Source organism: Pelodiscus sinensis, chromosome 23 (assembly GCF_052426305.1).
Source record: "Pelodiscus sinensis isolate ZL-2025 chromosome 23, ASM5242630v1, whole genome shotgun sequence".
Classification (NCBI taxonomy): Eukaryota; Metazoa; Chordata; order Testudines; family Trionychidae; genus Pelodiscus; species Pelodiscus sinensis.
In genome coordinates, this window is record NC_143074.1 from 22,233,372 (window position 1) to 22,253,143 (window position 19,772).

The following is a 19,772-nucleotide window of genomic DNA, read 5'->3' on the forward strand; positions in this document are numbered from 1 at the left end:
TGTAGACAAAGCCTTTATCACAGACCTTTTCTGAAAATGAGTTGGACCTTACATAAAGTTACAATCCTTAGTACCATTTCTGTTTCTGGTGTTGAATTTGATAAGAGCCAGAGTTCAGTGTGTACAGTTAATTACACTTTATATTAATGAATCTCATTTACTCAATTTTGCAACCCTGGCAAAAATCTGTGAAAATAATTCAATGAGGAAATGCACTGTGCCTATCTCAGCCATTCCACGGTAGGCTGTCCTCTTGTCAGTACCCAGAGAATGAGCTGGATTGGCCAGTACTTGGATGAGAGACTTCCAAAGAAACAAGGCTTTACAGAAAGTGGTTGCAGTGGAGTTTTTACTGCTAATTCAGTAATGACCCGAATGTTCCAGCATAATATTGTTGGGGCACAGAGTTTCTGCAAGTATGTCTTCTGAATGAAATGTAAACGGAGGTCATGACTACTGGTGATCATTAAATACAGGGCAGTTTTACAAGAGAGTTAGGTCGGGTTGCCTATGTAAAATCTGCTTATCAAGCTGTTCCCTTGGTCATTTCAATGGGATATTCTATTCATTACAGTCCTATGTTGTTAACCAGGTGCAGAAGTGGCTACGTTTCATGGGAGAGCAATATGATTCCTGTACTTTGCAAAGTAGTCGGGGATAGTAATGATTCGTCACTCATTCAAATTGAATCAAAACTATAGAAGTAGTTGCTGCCTAGAAATGCAAGCTAAATGACGTGATAAAACAGTTGATACACAACAATTTAAAATTTTTACTTTAGAAAACCAGAATTGCATGCAGTTCTACATTCTTTATGTGAAAAAAGTACATCCAACTAAAGCACTGAACTAAATTCATCCTTTGGGGCAGGGCTACTCAACTTTGGAAGCCCTGGGCGCCACACTGATAGGCATGAATACAGAGATTAAGGCAAGACTACACAACACACGGGCCCCCATTTAAGTCAGTTCTGCTGATATTAATAAAATGCAATATTTACCTGATATCCACCCACATGACAGCACTTTTAATAAGCAATGACAGTCCGGGAATTTAACTACTAAAACGCGTATCAATAGAAGACCATTCTATTGACTACTTTTTTGTTTTGGCTCCCACCTGATTGGTGCAAACAAAAGGGCCGTGGGCCGCAGGCAGCCCCTGGGCTGCGTGTTGAGTAGCCCTGCTTTAGGGATAATTCACTGTTAAAAACATTCCTATTAAAAACTAACCTTGAGGGGAAATATTCAAAGCAAAAGTTGAAAAAAGATAAACTTTCTAATAAAGACATGGCAAGTATAGAGTTTCTTCACAGATCAAAAATAACTGTTAATTGGTAAAACGGAAAGCCTCATTTTTTATTGTTTCTATGTTAAAATGTTTAAACTTGTCAAAGTAGGTCAAGACTCTGCAGGACACCAACCCATAATAAGTTTCCAGTAAAGTGCAGTCTTTTCCATCACTTATCTCCCTCCATTCTTTAAGTATCTCATCATCTTCCATTCCGGAAGAAGTGAAAATGAATTTGTAGCAACATCGATTGTATCTAATGTGCTTTTTACCAGAAAATCTAGAACTCTGAATGGGTATGATGCCAGCATTCTTAGCACAGATTCCAACAAAGACATCAGGAGGAACCAAAAGTATTGTTTCCTTGGCAACAACATATATCTTCCGAACAACATCCTGGGAAATTACAAAAGCTGTTCCACTACAGTAATCGGGGTAATATTGTTCTTGATATTCACTGAGAGAAACAAAGCCTTTGCTTTGAGGGTCTCTGTCAGGCACCTCTTGATGAATGACCCTTCCAATGTAAATATCCTCAAGATGTGTTTTTAAATTAAGCAAGTAGTCAGCCAAACTTGCAATGTTGACAAATATTTCTTCATCGGTTTTGAGAAGAAATTTTGCATTGGAACAGAACGCTAGAGTCCACTCCATGCTCATCACAATCTTCAGTGTCTGATTCTCAGAAGAATCAAGGAAGTTTCCTTCAATGATGTCTCCATGGTTTTGAGACTCTTCACTGATATCTAACTGCATGGCTTCTGAAACTGGCTTTCCTAAAGCAAACAAAATAAGCACAGCATACCCCCTGATGCCTGTCACATTCCCCCATGTTTGTCTGATCAGGTTACGCCTTGTCCTGTTTGCTGGGCTGCTGGACACAATAGTAAGTAGAAATACCTCTTGATCTGAGCACACCTCTGAACTGCTGATGATAAAAGACTTGGAGATATTGGTCTTTAGTGGATCCATGTCTAATTTTCTGGCCTTCTCCCTGATTTGGAGAATTTTCATGTCCGTGTAGGTAACAGGTAGTGAACGTAGAAAGTATTTCTCCAGTAAATCTCCTCCAAACAGCAAAGAATGGAAAAGCATGATGTTGAATATAATAAAACACCATTGGTGCGTCCGAAGCCTGCAGAACATCACCTGGCGAAGAGACAGACATTCAGTTCTATCTCTAACTGATGATAAAGGTAATCATTTCAAAAGATACTGGACTAGTGTGGAGTCAAGGCAGCCTGCTTCTGTTTCTCTGCTATTCTGGTCAAATTCCTTTTCCTCTTTGGTTTTTATTTTTGTGAAACCAGGCATGATGCCCACATTTTGTAAAGGGCTAATAATCCACATATGAAAAGTGATATAAGCAGCCTTTTAGTCAGGCCCATTCTATTCAACATATGGTAATGGTAGTAACATACATTAACATGCACGCGCATATATATATATATATATATGTAATTCTAATTTATTGGTGTCCATTTTCCTAATTTCCCAAGAGATTACACAACATGCTCGGCATGTGTTTGATCATTTTAAAAGCTTTTAGCAGCGTCTGTGACATTTAAATGACCTGTAACTTGAAGAATTATTGTGAAATAAAGAGAAAAGGCTCTGCAACTTTTTAATTAGAGAGTCTTGTTTTCATTTAGAGTGCCAGGAATTGGAGTTGAAAGAAATTGATCATTTCATCAAGACTATCTCTCTACTAATTAGCACTGTGTCCTACTGTATATCTGTTAATGTTTCCCTTGGTCTCATTTTCAATATCCCAAGTGATGGGGCTTTGGCCATTTACCTTGGGATAATCATTTATCACTTTAGAGTTGAATCTCTTAGTTTAACACAATCGTACAAGCGGTAGTTAGTAATACAGGCTTGCCTTTTGTAGTCATGGTTTCCAGCATGAATAATTACAATTAACCGACTCCTTGATTACTTTACTTTTGGCACATTCATTAGGACGGAGTCAGCGCATTCCATTTGCACAATTGTAGCTGACGACCCAGTGCAATGTTTGCAAGTCTAAGCTGTCTCCCTTCAGACTGTACTGTAGCTGAATGATAGAAAGCACTTACCTGCATGTTACCAGTGAATTCAGTGTGCTGTCAGGATCACAGGAGCCTTTTCAGATGTAATTCTATTTTACATTTATAAGCAATATTTCCACGTCTAAAACTGAAGAGGCAGTGTTGTACGTAGCTCTATCAGGCTAAGGTTACCTGCCTGTAACCAGATCCATCGTGCCTTTTACTTCTCCAGACTGTGAAATGAAATACAATCCAGAACAATCGGCATGTTGCAGCTGCATAAAACCCAAATTAATTAAATTCTAGCCATTCTCTTTATTAATTTTTTTGTTGGGGGGGGGGGGAACCTGAATAGAAATATATTTACCCTCTAAAAGGTACCCCCTTCCTAAAAATAAAGCAACATTGGCATTTAATATTGTAAAGCAGATCAAGCTACACTGGCACTAACACAATAAAGTTGTGTTTATATTTGCCCAACTTGAGTGGCTTTTATGTTTAGAGGAAATCATTTGTACGTGATTACTCTGCTGCGGTGATCGATACTGGGTCTGTGGAGGATGAGTGGATGAAAGGCACATCGTGCTGTTGTGGAAATGCATTGTGAACATTCGGTCATATTGGTGCTTGCTTCTATAAACAAGCTGATGTGGTTGGTAAGATTTGCCCAGCTGGTTTGTAAGCTTTGTGTGGTTGTTGCTTTTCGTAGTGAAAAAAGCTCTCCATCTTCGTTATTACTGGGCCTTGGAGCCCTTGACATAAATGTCCAAGTGTGGGAACAGCTTCTGTTCTTGTTTTATCACTGGATTTTGTGAGCTTGGCTTCTCACGCTGGGTGGGATCAGTGCTTGGAGAGTACCTCTAACACAAAGTGGAGCTGGTGACTAAGATGATGGTGAGTAACACCGAGCCAGAGTCCCGGAGTGGCATTCAGGGGCCTCTGCTGCTGCTGTTTCTGTAAGACACAAATAAAATGTCAGCAGTAGGGATGTAAAATCCTGTTTAGCTGGTTAACCAATTAAAGAGGGAAGGCTGGGTTCATCACAGGCAAGACTGCTCAGGTGGTCCACAGAAGTCACTGTTTCTGATGCGCCCGGTCCTGCCTGGGGGGCTGTAGCTGCCCCCCTGCCCATGGCAGCTGGGGAGTTGCTCCAGCCCCACCGGTTAATCCGAGCCAGTAAACATCACCCATTAACCCTTCACATCCCTACTCAGCAATTTGTGTTCGTGGCATGATGCTTCTCATAAGGGTAACAATAGCCAGCCTTCTGTCAGCCGTAGCCAACATAGGGTGTTGTCATATCCTCTGCAAAGACTTGTTTTCTCACTCAGCTCTACGTATTGGGGATGTGCAACATGGCTATAACCTTTAGGTAGTTGGCATTGGCTGGGGCAGGCTTCCTACACCCTATAAAAGCCAGCAGTATCTGGGATGTAAAATCCCATTTAATTGTCTAACTGGCTAACCGGGGGGAGGAGAGTTGAGCTGGCCTCACTGCTGAATTGGAGTGGCCCTCAGCCTGGCTGGAGCAGCCTCTATCTGCGGCATGCCTCCTGTGGGGCTGGAGCAGTCCCCTGTCCATGGCAAGTGGGGAGCTGCTCCAGCCCCCACCGGTTAACCTTAACCAGTAAGCCTCACTTATTACCTCTGAGCCAAATTCTGTGCTCTGAGGCATGGAAGCAGTTCCTAGTGAAGACAATAGGAGATGCATCTGTGGGAGGAATTTGACTTTGAAATAATTAACTCTCCAACAATTTGGTACCATTTCTCATTAATGCCATCTGAACAAAGCGAATGCTGATTTTTCCAGCTCAGGCTGCTCTTGAGAGAGCAGAAACCCAAAAGAACAAAAGTAAGCCATCCTATGTATTAACATCTTGACAGCTCTTAACTCTCCAACTCTCTAAGTTGCTTCAAACCTTCCAGAAACTCGAATCCTTCCAGTGGCATTAAAGTTCCTTAAAGCATGAACTAGGTACCATGACCCGTGCTTGGGGCCCACAAAAATGTTTTAATTTCCTTTAAAATCAGAAGGGAAAAAATGAACTTTTAGGGTCGAAGAAAATGTGTTCATTTTTTTTCTCACATCAGAAAAAAATGAAACTTTTAGGGCCTGTGAAAATCTATTAAATTTTGCCTAAAACGGAAAAAAATGGAAGTATTTAAAGTTATATCAAAAATAATTTTTAATATTGATATTATTATGGAGGAAGGCAAAAGTGTGTAGGGCCCATGAAAGTCATAATGCGGCTCTGACTTTGAGTACTGTTTGATGAAAGGCTTCTTTTGGTCAGGCTCTTCTGTGTGTTTCTCTAGCTCCATATGGCATGCCTACACACACGGAAAATGACTGACATTTGGGGATGGATTGACTTGATTTTTTGGTAGAGGGCGAATTGAAGACTTCCTGGAACATTACTTGCATAGAAAATAGCATCTCTCGCTCATGAGCTCCTCTTTCTGCAATCTAAATTAATTGCCTTCGTGAGCACCTGACTTACTGCTCTCCTTGCAATTCAGGCACCCAGGCGTCGGTAACTCAGAATACACCCTGGCCGTCTGCGTCTTGCTGAAAGGGCAGAAAAAGAATGGGCGTGTGATTTGAGACATGACCTGAAGAGGGCAGCACTTCATAATGAAAAGCAGAAAGGCTGTCAATGGAAAGCAAAGGTAAGACCCCAGAGATGTATGAGAGCAGATAGGGGGCTGGAGATAAAAGGAAAGCAAAGTGGTGCTTTGTTACGCTGGCCAGAGAATGGGAGAGCGCGTCAGGGTTTGGCTCATGTGAAGATGAGGCTCTAAGGAGCCAAGTCCAGGAAGGATGGTTGGAATTGTTGCATAAGCAGCTGTAAAATACCTTAAAGCTATGTCTGTGCTGCAATTAAAAGCTTGCAACTGGTCCCTGTCAGCTCACTCAGGCTTGCAGGGCTCTGGCTAAGGGGCTGTTTATTTGCAGGGTAGATGTCCCGGCTAGAGGATGCTGTGAGTGAGGATCATTAAATCATCTAATCTGACCCCTGCTCTATAACACAGGCCATGACATTTCACCTGCTTACCCCAGTATTGAACCCAGTAACTTGTGTTTGCCCAAAGCAAGCTTGTATGCGTTCCAAGTGAGTGTGCTCAAGCTGACCCTAGGGACAAAGCATCTTTTAGTGTGTAAAATTAAAGATTTAGGGAAAAGAAGAACCTGAAGGATTGAGAGTAGGAGGCAAAGTTGGGAATTTTTCCTTAATTAAATGAAAATCCTTCCAGACTGAAGTGTCCCCTTATAAAACTAAGGCTTCTCTTAGCAAGTGTACATGCTGCTTTGCTGTTGGTTTGTTTGAGCTCTGGGGCGTGTGCCCTGCTTTTTTATTGGAGGGTTGTTTGTGAGCATCTGGCTTCACAAATTGGCCAAAAACCGAACAAACCCAAAGACTTCATACGGCCGTTTGTCAGGTGGCCGGAAGCACGTAGTTACCCTAGTGCAGGAAGAAGGGTGTTCGCCCACCTAGGAATTTGGTGCCAATCAGAAGGCCTCTAAACCTTGTACGCCCACCTCCCTACCGTTCTGTCTTGTGCTTGCTTCTTTAATCCTCATGAGTCTTGTTTCTGTGCAGAACTTTTTGCCCCAGGCTTGGAAAAAGGATCACTGGGTTACGCAAACTCTTGTCGGAGGGTATATGAGAAAAAGTCCTGTAAAGGTGGATGACGCATCATGTTCTCCTTTTCAAGACCTTCCCTCCCACCCTGTCCCATTTTCATAGGCATTTGATGACCCTATTTCAGATGGGAGGGGCATGGGAGAAACACAGCCTAAGACATTTGAAAACCGTTGCCCTAGGACATTCCCCATGCTGATATGACTTTTGGTACTGCAATGGGGCATCACCCTGGCTGTTACGGTTCGTAGTGCTTTGCAAATGTTTACCTGCCCTAAAGTCCCCTGCAAAGTAGGCCAAAGAAGCATCTCTTGTGGTATAGATGGGGAAACTCAGCCAGTGACTGCACGGTAAATTGGTGTCAGAGCCGAGATTAGCCGTCAGTAATTCCTGGAGTCTAAGCCCTTGTTCAGTCCCACTAGATCACGTCTCTGTAAATCCGGAGTGGCAAACTCCAGTGCAGTGGTAGGCTGCCTCCCTGCTCAGTCATCTCTGAGTCACGGTCAGGTTCCCCCCCCCCCCCCCCCGCCCGCTTTTGTGGGGTTTTGCGACAGTGTCCGAGAGGGGGAAGGGAAAACTGACTCCGGAAAAAGCTGGGATGCTTTGACCAATGATCCCTCTCATTTTTTCCTTCCAGGTGCAGCATAAATGGGATGTGCACCCCCCCCCCCAGCGGAAACGCGCGCTGCTGACTGTGGGCGCGTTGCCAATCCGCTGGTGGGCATTTACTACTCTCCTGCGTGGCTGCCCCGCTTACAGGCACCGCCGGCTCCGGCCTGTTTCTCTTCCTGCTGGTGCCCTGGTTTGCCATGGGCCATTAGACATGAGAGAGAATTGATGGGGTTCTCTCCCCCTTCTTAACCACCTCTTTCCCCCCACCCCATTGGCTTTGATTTGACTGTAAAGTTCACCTGGGCTTCACTTGGCCCTCTTCAGTGCGTCTGTGCATAGACTTAATGTTTGGCCTATTAGCCAGATTCAACAGTAGCCCCTGGAAAGCCTGCAAGGAAGGACTGGCAAGATCTTAACTTCCTTTATGCTAATGCGGGGGCGAGGTGTGGATATCTAGTTGCTCAGGGCAACAAAGGTTAACTTTGCCCTCCATTCCCCCTGTTGCTAGCTGAGCCACCTGATGGCTCTCACCATCCCTCCCGATTGTTCCCATGGTCCTAGACATCCAGGAGAACGTCTGGGCCGGTGGAATTCCGAAGAGCTTTTCCCACAGGTGTATTTTTGGGGGGAGGGAGGAGGCAGTGTGGTCAGAAGCCTTGACGATTTGCACTTTCCAACAGCTGCCTGGTGTCCTGAGTCACTGACCACGGTACCCCTGCGTAAGGTTATGAGGCGCACAGGCGAACGGCGGTGGGGCAGGAACAACAAGTCCTGTGTTCAGAGTCTCAGAATACCGGTGTGTTGTGAAATGTGTTTTCACGTTGTAACAAGCTGTGCTGATGGATCTCCCCAAAAGTGCTGTAGCGAATGATTCCTTCATCATCATCGTCCCCCTGGTGAATTGCTGTTTAATTAGGCCTATTATGTATTCTATCTCGGAGCAGAATGAGGCACGGTTTGCAGAGGAGGAGGGGAGTGGAAAATGGAAAGCATTTTAAATTAGGGGACGTCTTTCTGGTGCTTGTACGTGCAAGAAAGTAAACGGGAGGAAGGGACCATGGGAAAGGCTAAAGCTGTGTGCTTCCGAGTATTTTTGAGCACTTCCAGTCTTCAAAGCACTGTCCAACTATTAACTACTTAATCCCCAGAAAGCCTCTATCAGATGGATGCATCCCCTTTTGCTGTCCCCGTTTATAGGGAAACTGAGGCACAGAGGTCTAGTTATACTCCGAGTGAGTGTACCCAGGCCCCTTCTTACTCCTCAGATCTGTTTTCTGGGCACAGTCAGTCAGACCTGCTGATTTCAGCAAGTAAAAAAGTAAGGCAGTGAAGGGGGAAGGGGAGGTTATACCTGTTGATCCTGCCGGGCCACAAAGTATCAGGTGAGGGAGCTGGATTCTGTTCTGGCTCGTGCACCCTCAAGCGAGTGGTTACGCCAGTTGCCGCTGTAGAGCCCGAGTCTGCCTTCCGTTACCTGTGCTAACCTATCGATGCCGGTGGGCTTTTCAGAAGAGGCGCTGATGGCAGGCCCTGTGTTACTGGTGAGACTGTATGAAGAAGTAAGAACCCTCCAGCTTGACTTTCAGATCCCAGGGCTGGGTTACTGACAGCCATCGGTCAAAAGTGTAAACCCTGGATATGATGGAAACCACTTCCTAGCGCCGGGAGCGGGAACACCCATGTCCTTTTACTTTCAAAATGAGCAAAGGTCTCTGCTTCCACTGACGCACACAAAGGGGAGCCCATCTTCACTCTATTAGAGAGTTATTTTCCAATGGAGACGGCACTCTAAGGGTACGTCTAGACTACAGGGTTTTGTCGACAGATACTGTTGACAAAGCTTCTGTCAACAAAGAGTGTCTAGACGACATCCAGTTCTGTCGACAAAGCAAGCTGCTTTGCGTCCACACTGTTATGTCGACAAAGGACAGTGTAGATGCTATAACGCCTTCTATCGACAGAACTCTGTCAACAAAAGGCGTTATTCCTCGTAGAACGAGGTTAACATACGTCAACAAAGCTGCTGAGTTTTGTCGACGTTACGTCGACAGAACTCAGCAGCAGTGTAGACGCAGGTTTAGTTTTGTCGACAAAAGTCCACTTTTGTCGACAAAACCCTGTAGTCTAGACACACCCTAAGTCACTTGTCAGAGTCAGTGTCACAAGTGGGTTTGGAGCTCTGGGGTTGCCGTCTTCTAGCCCGAAGGTAACTATACTTTTGTGTCTGTCTCAAGATCTATGCATGCAAAGCACAGCATAAGGGTTAATAGCCTTATTTAATACTAAGACGATATTCTATAGCATGCCCAACTCTGGCTAGAGAATTCAAATGGCAATTAGGAAAAATAGTCATTATTTGGCTGTATAAGGCAGGCTCTTGACTTGCCCTCCTTGCAGATTATAGGGGTGGGTACTGCCATGCCCTGGCTCTTTGGGAGTCTCTTACTTTGCTGCGTGAATTTGGACTAAATTTGCCCCAGAACTGCACCTGCTTACACCAGGGACGAACCTCACCCAGCATGGGAGAAACACAATCTAATGAAAGGATTTCTCAAGGATCAGGATAAGTTTAGGATTTCATGCCCCTCCGTATGGTTCTAGATTCCCTGCCGCAATTTTTTTTTCAGACTGGTGATGGTTTCTGGCATTCTGTCTCTGATCCTTTCAGTACGTTTTGACTGTCGCTGGCGGGGAGTTCAAGAACAGCAATAATACTCCCGTCGGCTCTTGCCAATCAGCTGCAGGAATGTGTCAGACAACCCAAGAATTAGTAAGGCCGGTGGTTAAAGATGGTGGTTTTCCTCCCAGTGAGACTTGAGTGCCTGCTTGACAAGGTCTGTAATGTGTCTTTGACAGATGCTTTTATTTCAGAGCGGAAGCACCTCGAGAGAGAGAGGTTTCTTTCGTCAGATTTGAATAAAGGGCATCAAGGATTATGGCCCATTCAGGTCACCTTCTGGCACTGAGAGTGGCCTAATGGATTCGGATTCTATTGCTGGTCCTTGTTCTTGGATAATCCCGTGGGAACGGTAGGGCAGCTGCCTCTGATGCGTGAGCTGGTGCTACGCCAAGAAGGAGGCAAGTGCCTTTGTAGGAAACGGATGATTAAACAATCTTTTCACAGGGAAAGGGACAAATCTCCCCTTTCTGCTTTCCACTGCGTGAGTTCTGAGTTGGCCAGGCCTGGATTTCTGCAGGTTCAACGATAGGGGTAAGACCTAGGGGTCGGGTGGCTTGGTGGATTCCCCTTTGGCCTCTGCATAGCTGCTTTTGGATCTGGTGAGGGTTACAAGCCCTGATGAGTTTTGTGGCTCACTGTCAATTGAACGTGTGAACCCCTTCGGAGGCAGGAGCCCCCCAGCAGCCTCCCCCAGTCACAGAGATAGGTGCCTTGTGCACTTGTTCAACATGCTCAGACTGGAGGAGACATTAAGAGCCAGCCAGGCAGCTTAGTCTGAGGCTGGCAAGTCAGGGAGCAGGACGAGCCCCGGGAGCTCCCAGGGCAGACGGGAGCAGAGCCAGTATAGGGTGAACAAAGGGACCCAGCACTTCACGGAGCAGACGGACCAGAAGCCGGAAGGTGATGTTCCCCAGGGCCGGGCAGTGGATCATGTGGGTAGCGGACTGGAGTAGGAAGTGACCAAGGAAGCTGAATACCACATGAAAACAGGTGAGCAGCCAAGACAACCTCATGGGGCCCTGAGTCGAAACCTGGTGGAGTAGAGAAGACTCACTCCCACCTGGTTCCCCTGCTCCTGCCAGGCAGCAACCACTAGGCAGGACTGCCACTATGTGGAACAGCCTCTATAGCGAACCATGATCATTAGACAGGAACCCCTTGCAACACCCCCCCCCCCAACATAAGTGCCTTGTGGATCTGGGTCCATAGCACCAAACTGCCGTAGAACTAGATAAGAAAGGCCACTGTGAGCCTCCCAGTCCTGCCTGTGCTGCACTGGTATCCCTGCAAGCGGCGTTCCGTACTGCCAGTCCCTCACGGCAGCGCACTCACGCCCGCCCACGTTTCTTCCCCTCTTGACTCCTAGTGGGTGGTTTAATTACAATTTAAAGAATTCTTCAGAGAACAGTTTCTGACCCGGAGAGGGGCACTGCCTCCTAAAATGGCTCTGATCCAGGGCGTCAAGCTCCTAAAACTCTCCCAGCAAAGTTCTCTCTCCCTGACAGCAGAGGCGGTGGGGAGGGCGCATCGGTGCCATTCACACACAGCCTGGCACAGAGGAAGTGGCGGGAGAGACTCAAGTATCAGAGCTAAACCAGATGAGCCGTGCTACCCACCGAGCAGCTGCCAGGGACAAGCCCTGCATAGGAATGCGCTAACACGCCTGCCTGGCATGATTGTGTCCGCTTTAAGGTGTGTCTGTAGGATGCTGCCTCTTAATATGCAGATGCCCTGGGAGCAGCTGGGGTTAATGCAGCGCCACCAAGACAATTTCCTGCCTGAAGTGGTAAAGCTCTTCCAGCCCTATGGCTGTGTCTAGACTGGCCAGTTTTTCCGGAAAATCAGCCGCTTGTCCGGAAAAACTTGCCAGCTGTCTACACTGGCAGCTCAAATTTCCGCAGGCAAAAGTCCTTTTGCGCAGTGACAGTGACAGTGGGGACCATTAGCACGGGGTCCTCTTCTCTCAGCCTAGTGTGACATCACTTTAATACAATTTAGATGGGATGTGACTCCAGGCTTTACAGTTAATGGCTGCAGCTCTCCACTCTGGCTACAGACGAAGGCTTTGGTTTAGGCCTTCCAATCTGGCTACAGGCCTTCCAACATGGTTACAGAAAAACCATGTTGTGCTTTAAGGCTGTATCAGGACGGATGATGCAGCAGCTATTTTTAAGGTCTCCCAATGCCGTTTTAGCACTTCTGTTGCATGTTCTGTCCCAGCACTACAGTTTCCCTGTGCGGGCTGCTGATCTGTCCTGGGATAATGACTGGGTAATTTGCATTGCTTCAGGGAGCAGCTTGAATGGCAAAGGAAACTAGTCATCCAGGACTCTCCAGCTATGTGGTGGGACAATGGTCACTCTGGCAATCAATCCTCTGGGGTTTGATTTAGCAGGTCTAGTAAAGACCCTCTAATCGAATGCTGAGGGTGTCCCAGTTTCTGCTGGTACTCCTCGCTGTCGTGAAGAATAAGGGAAGTCAATGGGAGTATATCTCTCGTTGACCTCCTGCCATGGGGCTGTCCCAGAAAATCAGTGTAAGCTACGTTGACTCCAGCTAAGCAATTGGCATAGCTGGAGGTGCATCTCTTGCATTGATTTTTCTCCTCCAGTGTGCACCTGGCCTCAATCTGGAGCTTACAAAACAAGCTGGCAAGTTGAGTTCATTTTTGCTGGTAAGCAGAAGTTTGTCCTGACTCTCTGTTGAGTTTGTCTGAGCCGTGTTGGGTTGGCCACGGTATTCTGGGAAAGCATTAAACTGCAAGGCATCATTTGCATGCACTTAATGTGTCATTAGTTGGTTTGTCGGTGAGTTAGCTTATCTAGAAACTTTAGGAGTGGCCTTGTGATATTGCCTCCATTTGCCAGAACTGTTGGATTGTTCTTGATTCATGTAACCAATAAACCCCCAATAGGTGGGTAAATGCCCAGATCTGTGCACAGAGAGGAACTGTAACATTGCTAACAGCCCTTGGGGAGATATTTCAATCCTGAATGAAGGACTGTCATGAACAGGGTTTCAGGAAGATAATCTTTCCCCATCCAGCTAATTCTTCTGCTCTAAAGATTTGTCTGTTCCAAGTCCTAGAATTGGAGAGATGGCTCATAGAAGAAAAGGGTGTGAAAAGTTTATTAATGTAACATTTCCCCTTGGTTTTCTGGGAAAGGAGTAAAGCGTATGCAGCAACCTTATTGAAAGTGAAGGTTTCCTAGTTTTAAATACTGTTTGGCTACGTCTACACTGGCATGATTTTCCGGAAATGCTTTTAACGGAAAAGTTTTCCGTTAAAAGCATTTTCGGTAAAGCGTGTCTAGATTGGCAGGACGCTTTTCCGCAAAAGCACTTTTTGTGGAAAAGCGTCCGTGGCCAATCTAGATGCGCTTTTCTGCAAAAAAGCCCCGATCACCATTTTCGCGATCGGGGCTTTTTTGCAGAAAACAAATCTCTGCTGTCTACACTGGCCCTTTTGCGCAAAAGCTTTTCGGAAAAAGACTTTTGCCCGAACGGGAGCAGCATAGTATTTCCGCAAAAGCACTGACAATCTTACATGAGATCGTCAGTGCTTTTGCAGAAATTCAAGCAGCCAGTGTAGACAGCTGGCAAGTTTTTCCGCTAAAGCAGATGATTTTGCGGAAAAACTTGTCAGTCTAGACACAGCCTTTACGTTTGAATTGGCCTGGCTGCACCTAATAGCTCAGTCTTCAAAAAAAGAGAAATTCTACTTTGTATCTTGGCGAGCTGGTAGTCAGCATGAAAAGCAGTCATTGAATTCTGTCTCTGCAAATAAGCAGCTAATAAGAAAATCTTTTTTCCATTAAACCCCTCCCCCCATAATATATTTTGAAAACCTCTATTCCTCCTTGAAGTTCCAATGCCCTATAAACTATTTATCGAGCAAATGAATGCTAGCATTCGAAGCCATTTCCATGAAAACAGTATTGGCACTCTCATTTATGTATTTATAAAACATTAATAATCAAACCCATGACTGCACCATCGCAGTTGCAATTGGTTCCAATTATGCTCAATGTGGGGTTTGCAGTACTCGGGAGTGAAGTCATTTCTTTTACATTGTCTTATGATTGTCATAATCATTCCAAACAGGCATGGCGATTGTAATTGAATAGCCCAAGCGAAGATGCTTGTTTCAGGCCTGTCAATAAACAGCTGTTGATGGCCTCTCGGGAAATGCTGTAGATGTAAAAAGTCAATAAACTGATCGTGCTTCCTACCTGTCTTTAAGTGTCGCTGGCAGGAGAGATGAGAGCTGGCGTAACACAATCAGCAAAACCCACCTCAAAGTGCTGGGTCAAAAGCAGTATTGTTCCCTCTCTGCTTTTACCCAGCAGTGGCATCCGTAATTGGTTTCATTGGGGAATGAGAATTTTAATGGTGTGGAGTTTTTATGTGAGGGTTTATTTCCCTGCCTGGTGATACCCTCATTGCCATGACAGCAAAGAACAATGGCGGCACATTTGGAAGCCAGAAAGGCCTCGTGATGACTCCAGGTTTGAAAGCTGGGCATTTGGTGCCTAGCTCCCACGGGCTGGGTATGTTCTTCTGGGCAGCCCGTGACCACTTCAGAAATTTGTGAAGTGGCTCCCCTTCAAAAATGATTGCCCACCCCTGTCTTAGAGTGCTCAGCTGAGATTGGGGGCCCACATGTGTGAATTGCACACCTAGCAATAGACACTCCAAATGAACTGACCGTCAAAATAGACAAAGGGTAGAGGAACAGGGTTATTGCCGATTATAGAGGAGGAGCTTTGCCACAGAGAAACTAAGCAACTATCCAAATTCATACCGGGAGTCTAGATTAGTAAAAATCAATCCATCTTCCCCTGCTGTGCTTGCAGCCCAGATGTTGTGGCCTGTTGGTAGTGGACAAGACCCAGTACGTGGAATGGAGGTGGAAGTGACACATCTGAAGCGAATTGCTTCTTTTAAAACAGTGGGGATAAGTCAACTGGACAGTGAAAAATGATTTTTCTTGTAAATTCCATGCTTAAAACAGCAACGCTTTCTCTCTCCACAGTTCTGAACACAGAGTGCTTTGGTGGGGTTAGGCATTGGAGGCAGGAGATGGCTTAATACAGTGTTTCTCAACCAGTGGTACGAGTACCCTAGGGGTACTGGAGAGACGTCTTGGGGGTAAGTCAACACAACTGAAATTTGGAGAGAACTGAAATTTTGTTTTAAGTTTTACAGTGTTTGATAATTTTTGTATTTTTTACACCCAAACATTTCATCACCCGCCTGGCTACGATTAAGTTGTTTAAACAAATGTGTTGTAATGGTAGAAAAAATATTGTGTGTGTCTGAAAACTGGAAGTACTTACAATTTTTTTTTAAAGGGGTACTTTATTAAAAAAAAGGTTACGAAACTCTGGCTTAATACGCTGAATTTCTTTCTCTTAATGCCTTTAGAATGATTTTTAATGCAAATGGAACACTTTTCAAAAAATATTTAATACAAAGCGCTGCCACGTGAAAGACAAGTAAATGTGACATTTGTACCATGCAAAGGAGACATTTCTTCTGTTTAGTGCATGGTTAGGGCTGAGCTAAAACCGTGTTTTTATAATCTCTATAGTAGGGATGTCAGTAGGGATGTCAGCATGTGGATGACCACATGATTAACCGATAAGCCTGGGCTTACAAGCATCCCCCTGCCTTGCTTAAAAGCTGTCTCCCCACGAGCACTGGATTTGCCTGCCTACATCCCACCCACGTGTTGCTGCCACCGGTCCGTGGGTTAGCATGGGGCTCCCGCCCCTACGGACTATCGAATAGTCGTGCAACCACTAAGATTCCATGCGGTTACACAGCTATTCAATTACACGACATCTTAACACCCCTACTCTATAGCATGCACTTTGCATACAGGGTTCATGAGACTAGAGAATCTCTCCTGTATCTTTGGTAGTGGTTGTGACTCCTTGGCTACGTCTACACTGGCATGATTTTCCGTAAATGCTTTTAACGGAAAAGTTTTCCATTAAAAGTATTTTTGGAAAAACACGTCTAGATTGGCAGGATGCTTTTCCACGAAAGCACTTTTTGTGGAAAAGCATCCGTGGCCAATCTAGACGCGGTTTTCTGCAAAAAAGCCCTGATCGCAATTTTCGCGATTGGGGCTTTTTTGCGGAAAACAGTACTATACTGTCTACGCAGGCCCTTTTGCGCAAAAGTCTTTCTAAAAAAGACTTTTGCCCGAATGGGAGCAGCATAGTATTTCCAGAAAAGCACTGATGATTTTACATGAGATTGTCAGTGCTTTTCCGGAAATTCAAGCGGCCAGTGTAGACAGCTGGCAAGTTTTTCCGCAAAAGCAGATGATTTTGCGGAAAAACTTGCAAGTCTACACACAGCCCTTGAGTTGAATGACAGCTTTGACAACTAGTTACTGCTTGACAAAGGCTATTTCAGCCCTCTGCTCATTCAGCTTCGGAAGTACATCGCTGAATATAATTTACACTGAAAGAGTGCTAGCATGGGAGAAATGTGCTGTCTTTCCAAGGCTGCCAAACTCTTAAGATGAGTTTTCCCTGATGGTCTGTCTCCTTTCCGAGAGATCCGTGTGCCAAAAAAGCAGCCCATCTAGCGATATGCAGTGAGAGTTTTCTACTTCTTGTCAATTTCCACAATGTACCAAACATCCCCTTTGCATCCTCATTTCCCCCTCATTGCCATCCCATATGCTATGAAATCCATCTTCCTTATTTCAATACAGGATCATTTCTTTTATTAAGTTAAAAATATTAATTTAAATGAGTTTTGTTGATTAAAATAATACCACCTCGCTCTTTTATAAAGGGCGTTCCATCAACAGATCTCAAAGAACATTAGAGAGGAAACCGAGGCATGAAAAAGTTTAAGTAAAATGCCCATGGTCACAAACAGAGATGGTGTGAGACATTATACTTATCTAAATACTTGTCTGGATCTGACCACTAGGGCACACTGCCTGCATTATAGATGCACTAGTAATAGTGATGGTGATATACCCAGCATATGTTAAACTGAACATTACATTTCCTTTGGAAAACTTCAGAAGATTGTGTAGGGGAATTGTTGCAAGAGAAGAATGGTCTTGTTAGAATCATATGATCATAGAACACTAGAACTGGAAGGGACCTTGAGAAGGTATCGAGTCCAGTCCCCTGCCCTCACGGCAGGGCCAAGCATCGTCTAGATCAGTAGTTCCCAAACTTTTTTGGCATCGCACCACTTTTTTGATATTTGAGAAACCCTCGTGCCCCCACCCCTCCCCCCAAAAAGTAGCAGTAAAACTACTGTAGTCTAGACGTACCCTGGTAGTTCGGAAGCACCACTATCAGAGGAGCATAACTTCTGGGGAGTTGCAGAGCTATACGAAGTCTGCCATTAGATTATTTCAAAAGAATCTGAAAAGTGAAGGATTGGATGGGAAGAGGTTCCTTAAATCAAGGGTCTTTACTGTGTGCTCGGAAGATAGGCTGGGCAGGTATTTGGTGATACTGTTTGGTGGTTTCTCATCAGCTTCTGCAGAGTGTAAGCATCCCTTTTCAAAACCAAGAGTTCCTACATACCTGTCTGCTTTCTAGAGTCTGCAAAAAGATATGGGAATGCCAAGAGACAAATGAAGTGCCCTACTCGGCTAATGGAGTTAATGGTGATGCCGAATACCAGTAGTTCTAAGGTTAACTCTTCCACTATTGATCATCTTAATAGAGATGTCAGACTACATCAACACTGGGAGCGGGTCTTGGTTTTTTCCTTCATCCCAGTCCCTGTCCCATCACTTCTGCCATGAGCTCTGTGGTTTGGGATGTTAAAGATTGTTCACTCCTAGCAAATGTCACACCCGTTCTGTTTTCCTTTTCAAATTGCCAAGCTTGCTTTTAGGAGACTTCTTTCTGGACAGAAAGGCCTGAAGATTCCAACAGAGCCGTCGTGCGTTGCTTCGCTGATCCTGGGCCCAGCACTGACCCATGGTAATGCAGAAGATCAACAGCTGTAAGACCCTTTAAGGATGGAAACGGCGCGGTTTTCAGGGTCTCAGCCCCTCCCTTACATTTATTTTTGCCCACAGTATGAAAATAGTCGAGAGTTCTTCAGCCCCATGAGACCACATTTAGTTTTAAGCCCTTCCTGCCTTGTTCCTTCATCCTTAGTTCTGAAACCTGGGAATCTGTGTGTAGGTGACAGCTGCTGCAGCCAATGGGTATCCGCTGGGGGGTGGTTGTGGGGGAGGGAGGAGTTTCTATGGTGTCACACATGATCACTGTGGAAGCATTTGACCTGGATGCCAACAAGCGGAGGTAAATCGATGCCCCATTGATTATTTAAATGCGCAATTAACTTGCACACCATTCAATTGCATTTACTGCATTACTCTGAAAAGCTCTTGGGTTAATGGCCTGCTAACCCACAGATTAACTACAGCCTGAAGATGACCTAACATTAGCTCTAAACTAACCAATGGGAGTGGGACTGGATCCACAGATGATTTCAGAACAGAATCCTAGAACTGGAAGGGACCTCAAGAGCTCCAGTCTGGACCCCCAGCCCTCCTAGCAGAACCAAGCAACATCTAGACCATCCCTTACAGGTGTCTGTCCAACCTGCTCTTAAATCTCCAATGATGAAGATTCCACAACCTCCCTAGGCAACTTATTCCAGTGCTTAACCACCCTGACAGGAAGTTTTTCCTAATGTCCAAGCTAAACCTCCCTTACTGTAATTTAAACCCATTACTACTTGTCCTATCATTAGACGTTAAGGAGAACAATTTTTCTCCCTCTTTTTTGTACCACTTTTTAGGAACTTGAGAACTGTTATGTTCCCTCTGTCATATCTTTTCTAGACTAAAGAAACCCAATTTGTTCAATTTTCCCTCATTAGTCAATTTTGTTGCTCTTCTTTGGACCGTCTCCAATTTCACTACTTCTTTCCTGAAATGTGGTGTCCAGAACTGGATACAATACTCCAGATGAGGCATAATCAGCATGGAATAGTGTGGAAGAATGACTTCTTGTTTCTTTCTTACAGTACTTTTGCTAATGCATCGTGAAATGATGTTTGGTTTTTTTGCAACAGTGTTACACTGCTGGTTCATATTTAGCTTGTCCACTATGACCTTCAGATCTTTCTGCGGTGCTTCTTCCTAGGCAGTCACTTCCCATTCTGCATGTGTGCATCTGATCTGCCCTTTCTAAGTGGAGAACTTTGCATTTGTCCTTATTGAAGGTCATCCTCAGACCATTTCTCCAGTTTGTCCAGATCATTTTGAATTTTCATCCTACCCTCTAAAGCACTTACAACCTGTCCCAGCTTAGTATCATCCACAGACTTTGTAAATGTACTTTTTATGCCATTATCTAAATCATTGATGGAAATAGCGCACTGAATCTGACCCAGAAACTGATTTTTGTGGAACTCTGCTCATGCCCTTTCAGCATGACTGTGAACTACTGATAACTACCCTCTGGCAATGGTTATCCAACCAGTTACACGCCCACCTTTATAGTGGCT

General features: G+C 44.9%; 1 protein-coding gene and 1 long non-coding RNA gene across 2 annotated transcripts; one reads left to right on the forward strand and one right to left on the reverse strand.

Annotated features, from left to right (window-relative positions):
• Nucleotides 1-1,329: 1,329 nt before the first annotated feature.
• Nucleotides 1,330-2,436, reverse strand: B3GALT9 (beta-1,3-galactosyltransferase 9). Its single transcript, XM_014572355.4, has one exon. The coding sequence runs from the start codon at nucleotides 2,434-2,436 to the stop codon at nucleotides 1,330-1,332; it is 1,107 nt and encodes a 368-aa protein (XP_014427841.4).
• Nucleotides 2,437-9,794: 7,358 nt separating this feature from the next.
• Nucleotides 9,795-18,254, forward strand: LOC112545419 (uncharacterized). Its single transcript, XR_012897223.2, has 3 exons — nucleotides 9,795-11,948; nucleotides 15,292-15,407; nucleotides 18,144-18,254. It is a non-coding gene; the product is annotated as an uncharacterized LOC112545419 (long non-coding RNA).
• Nucleotides 18,255-19,772: the final 1,518 nt, after the last annotated feature.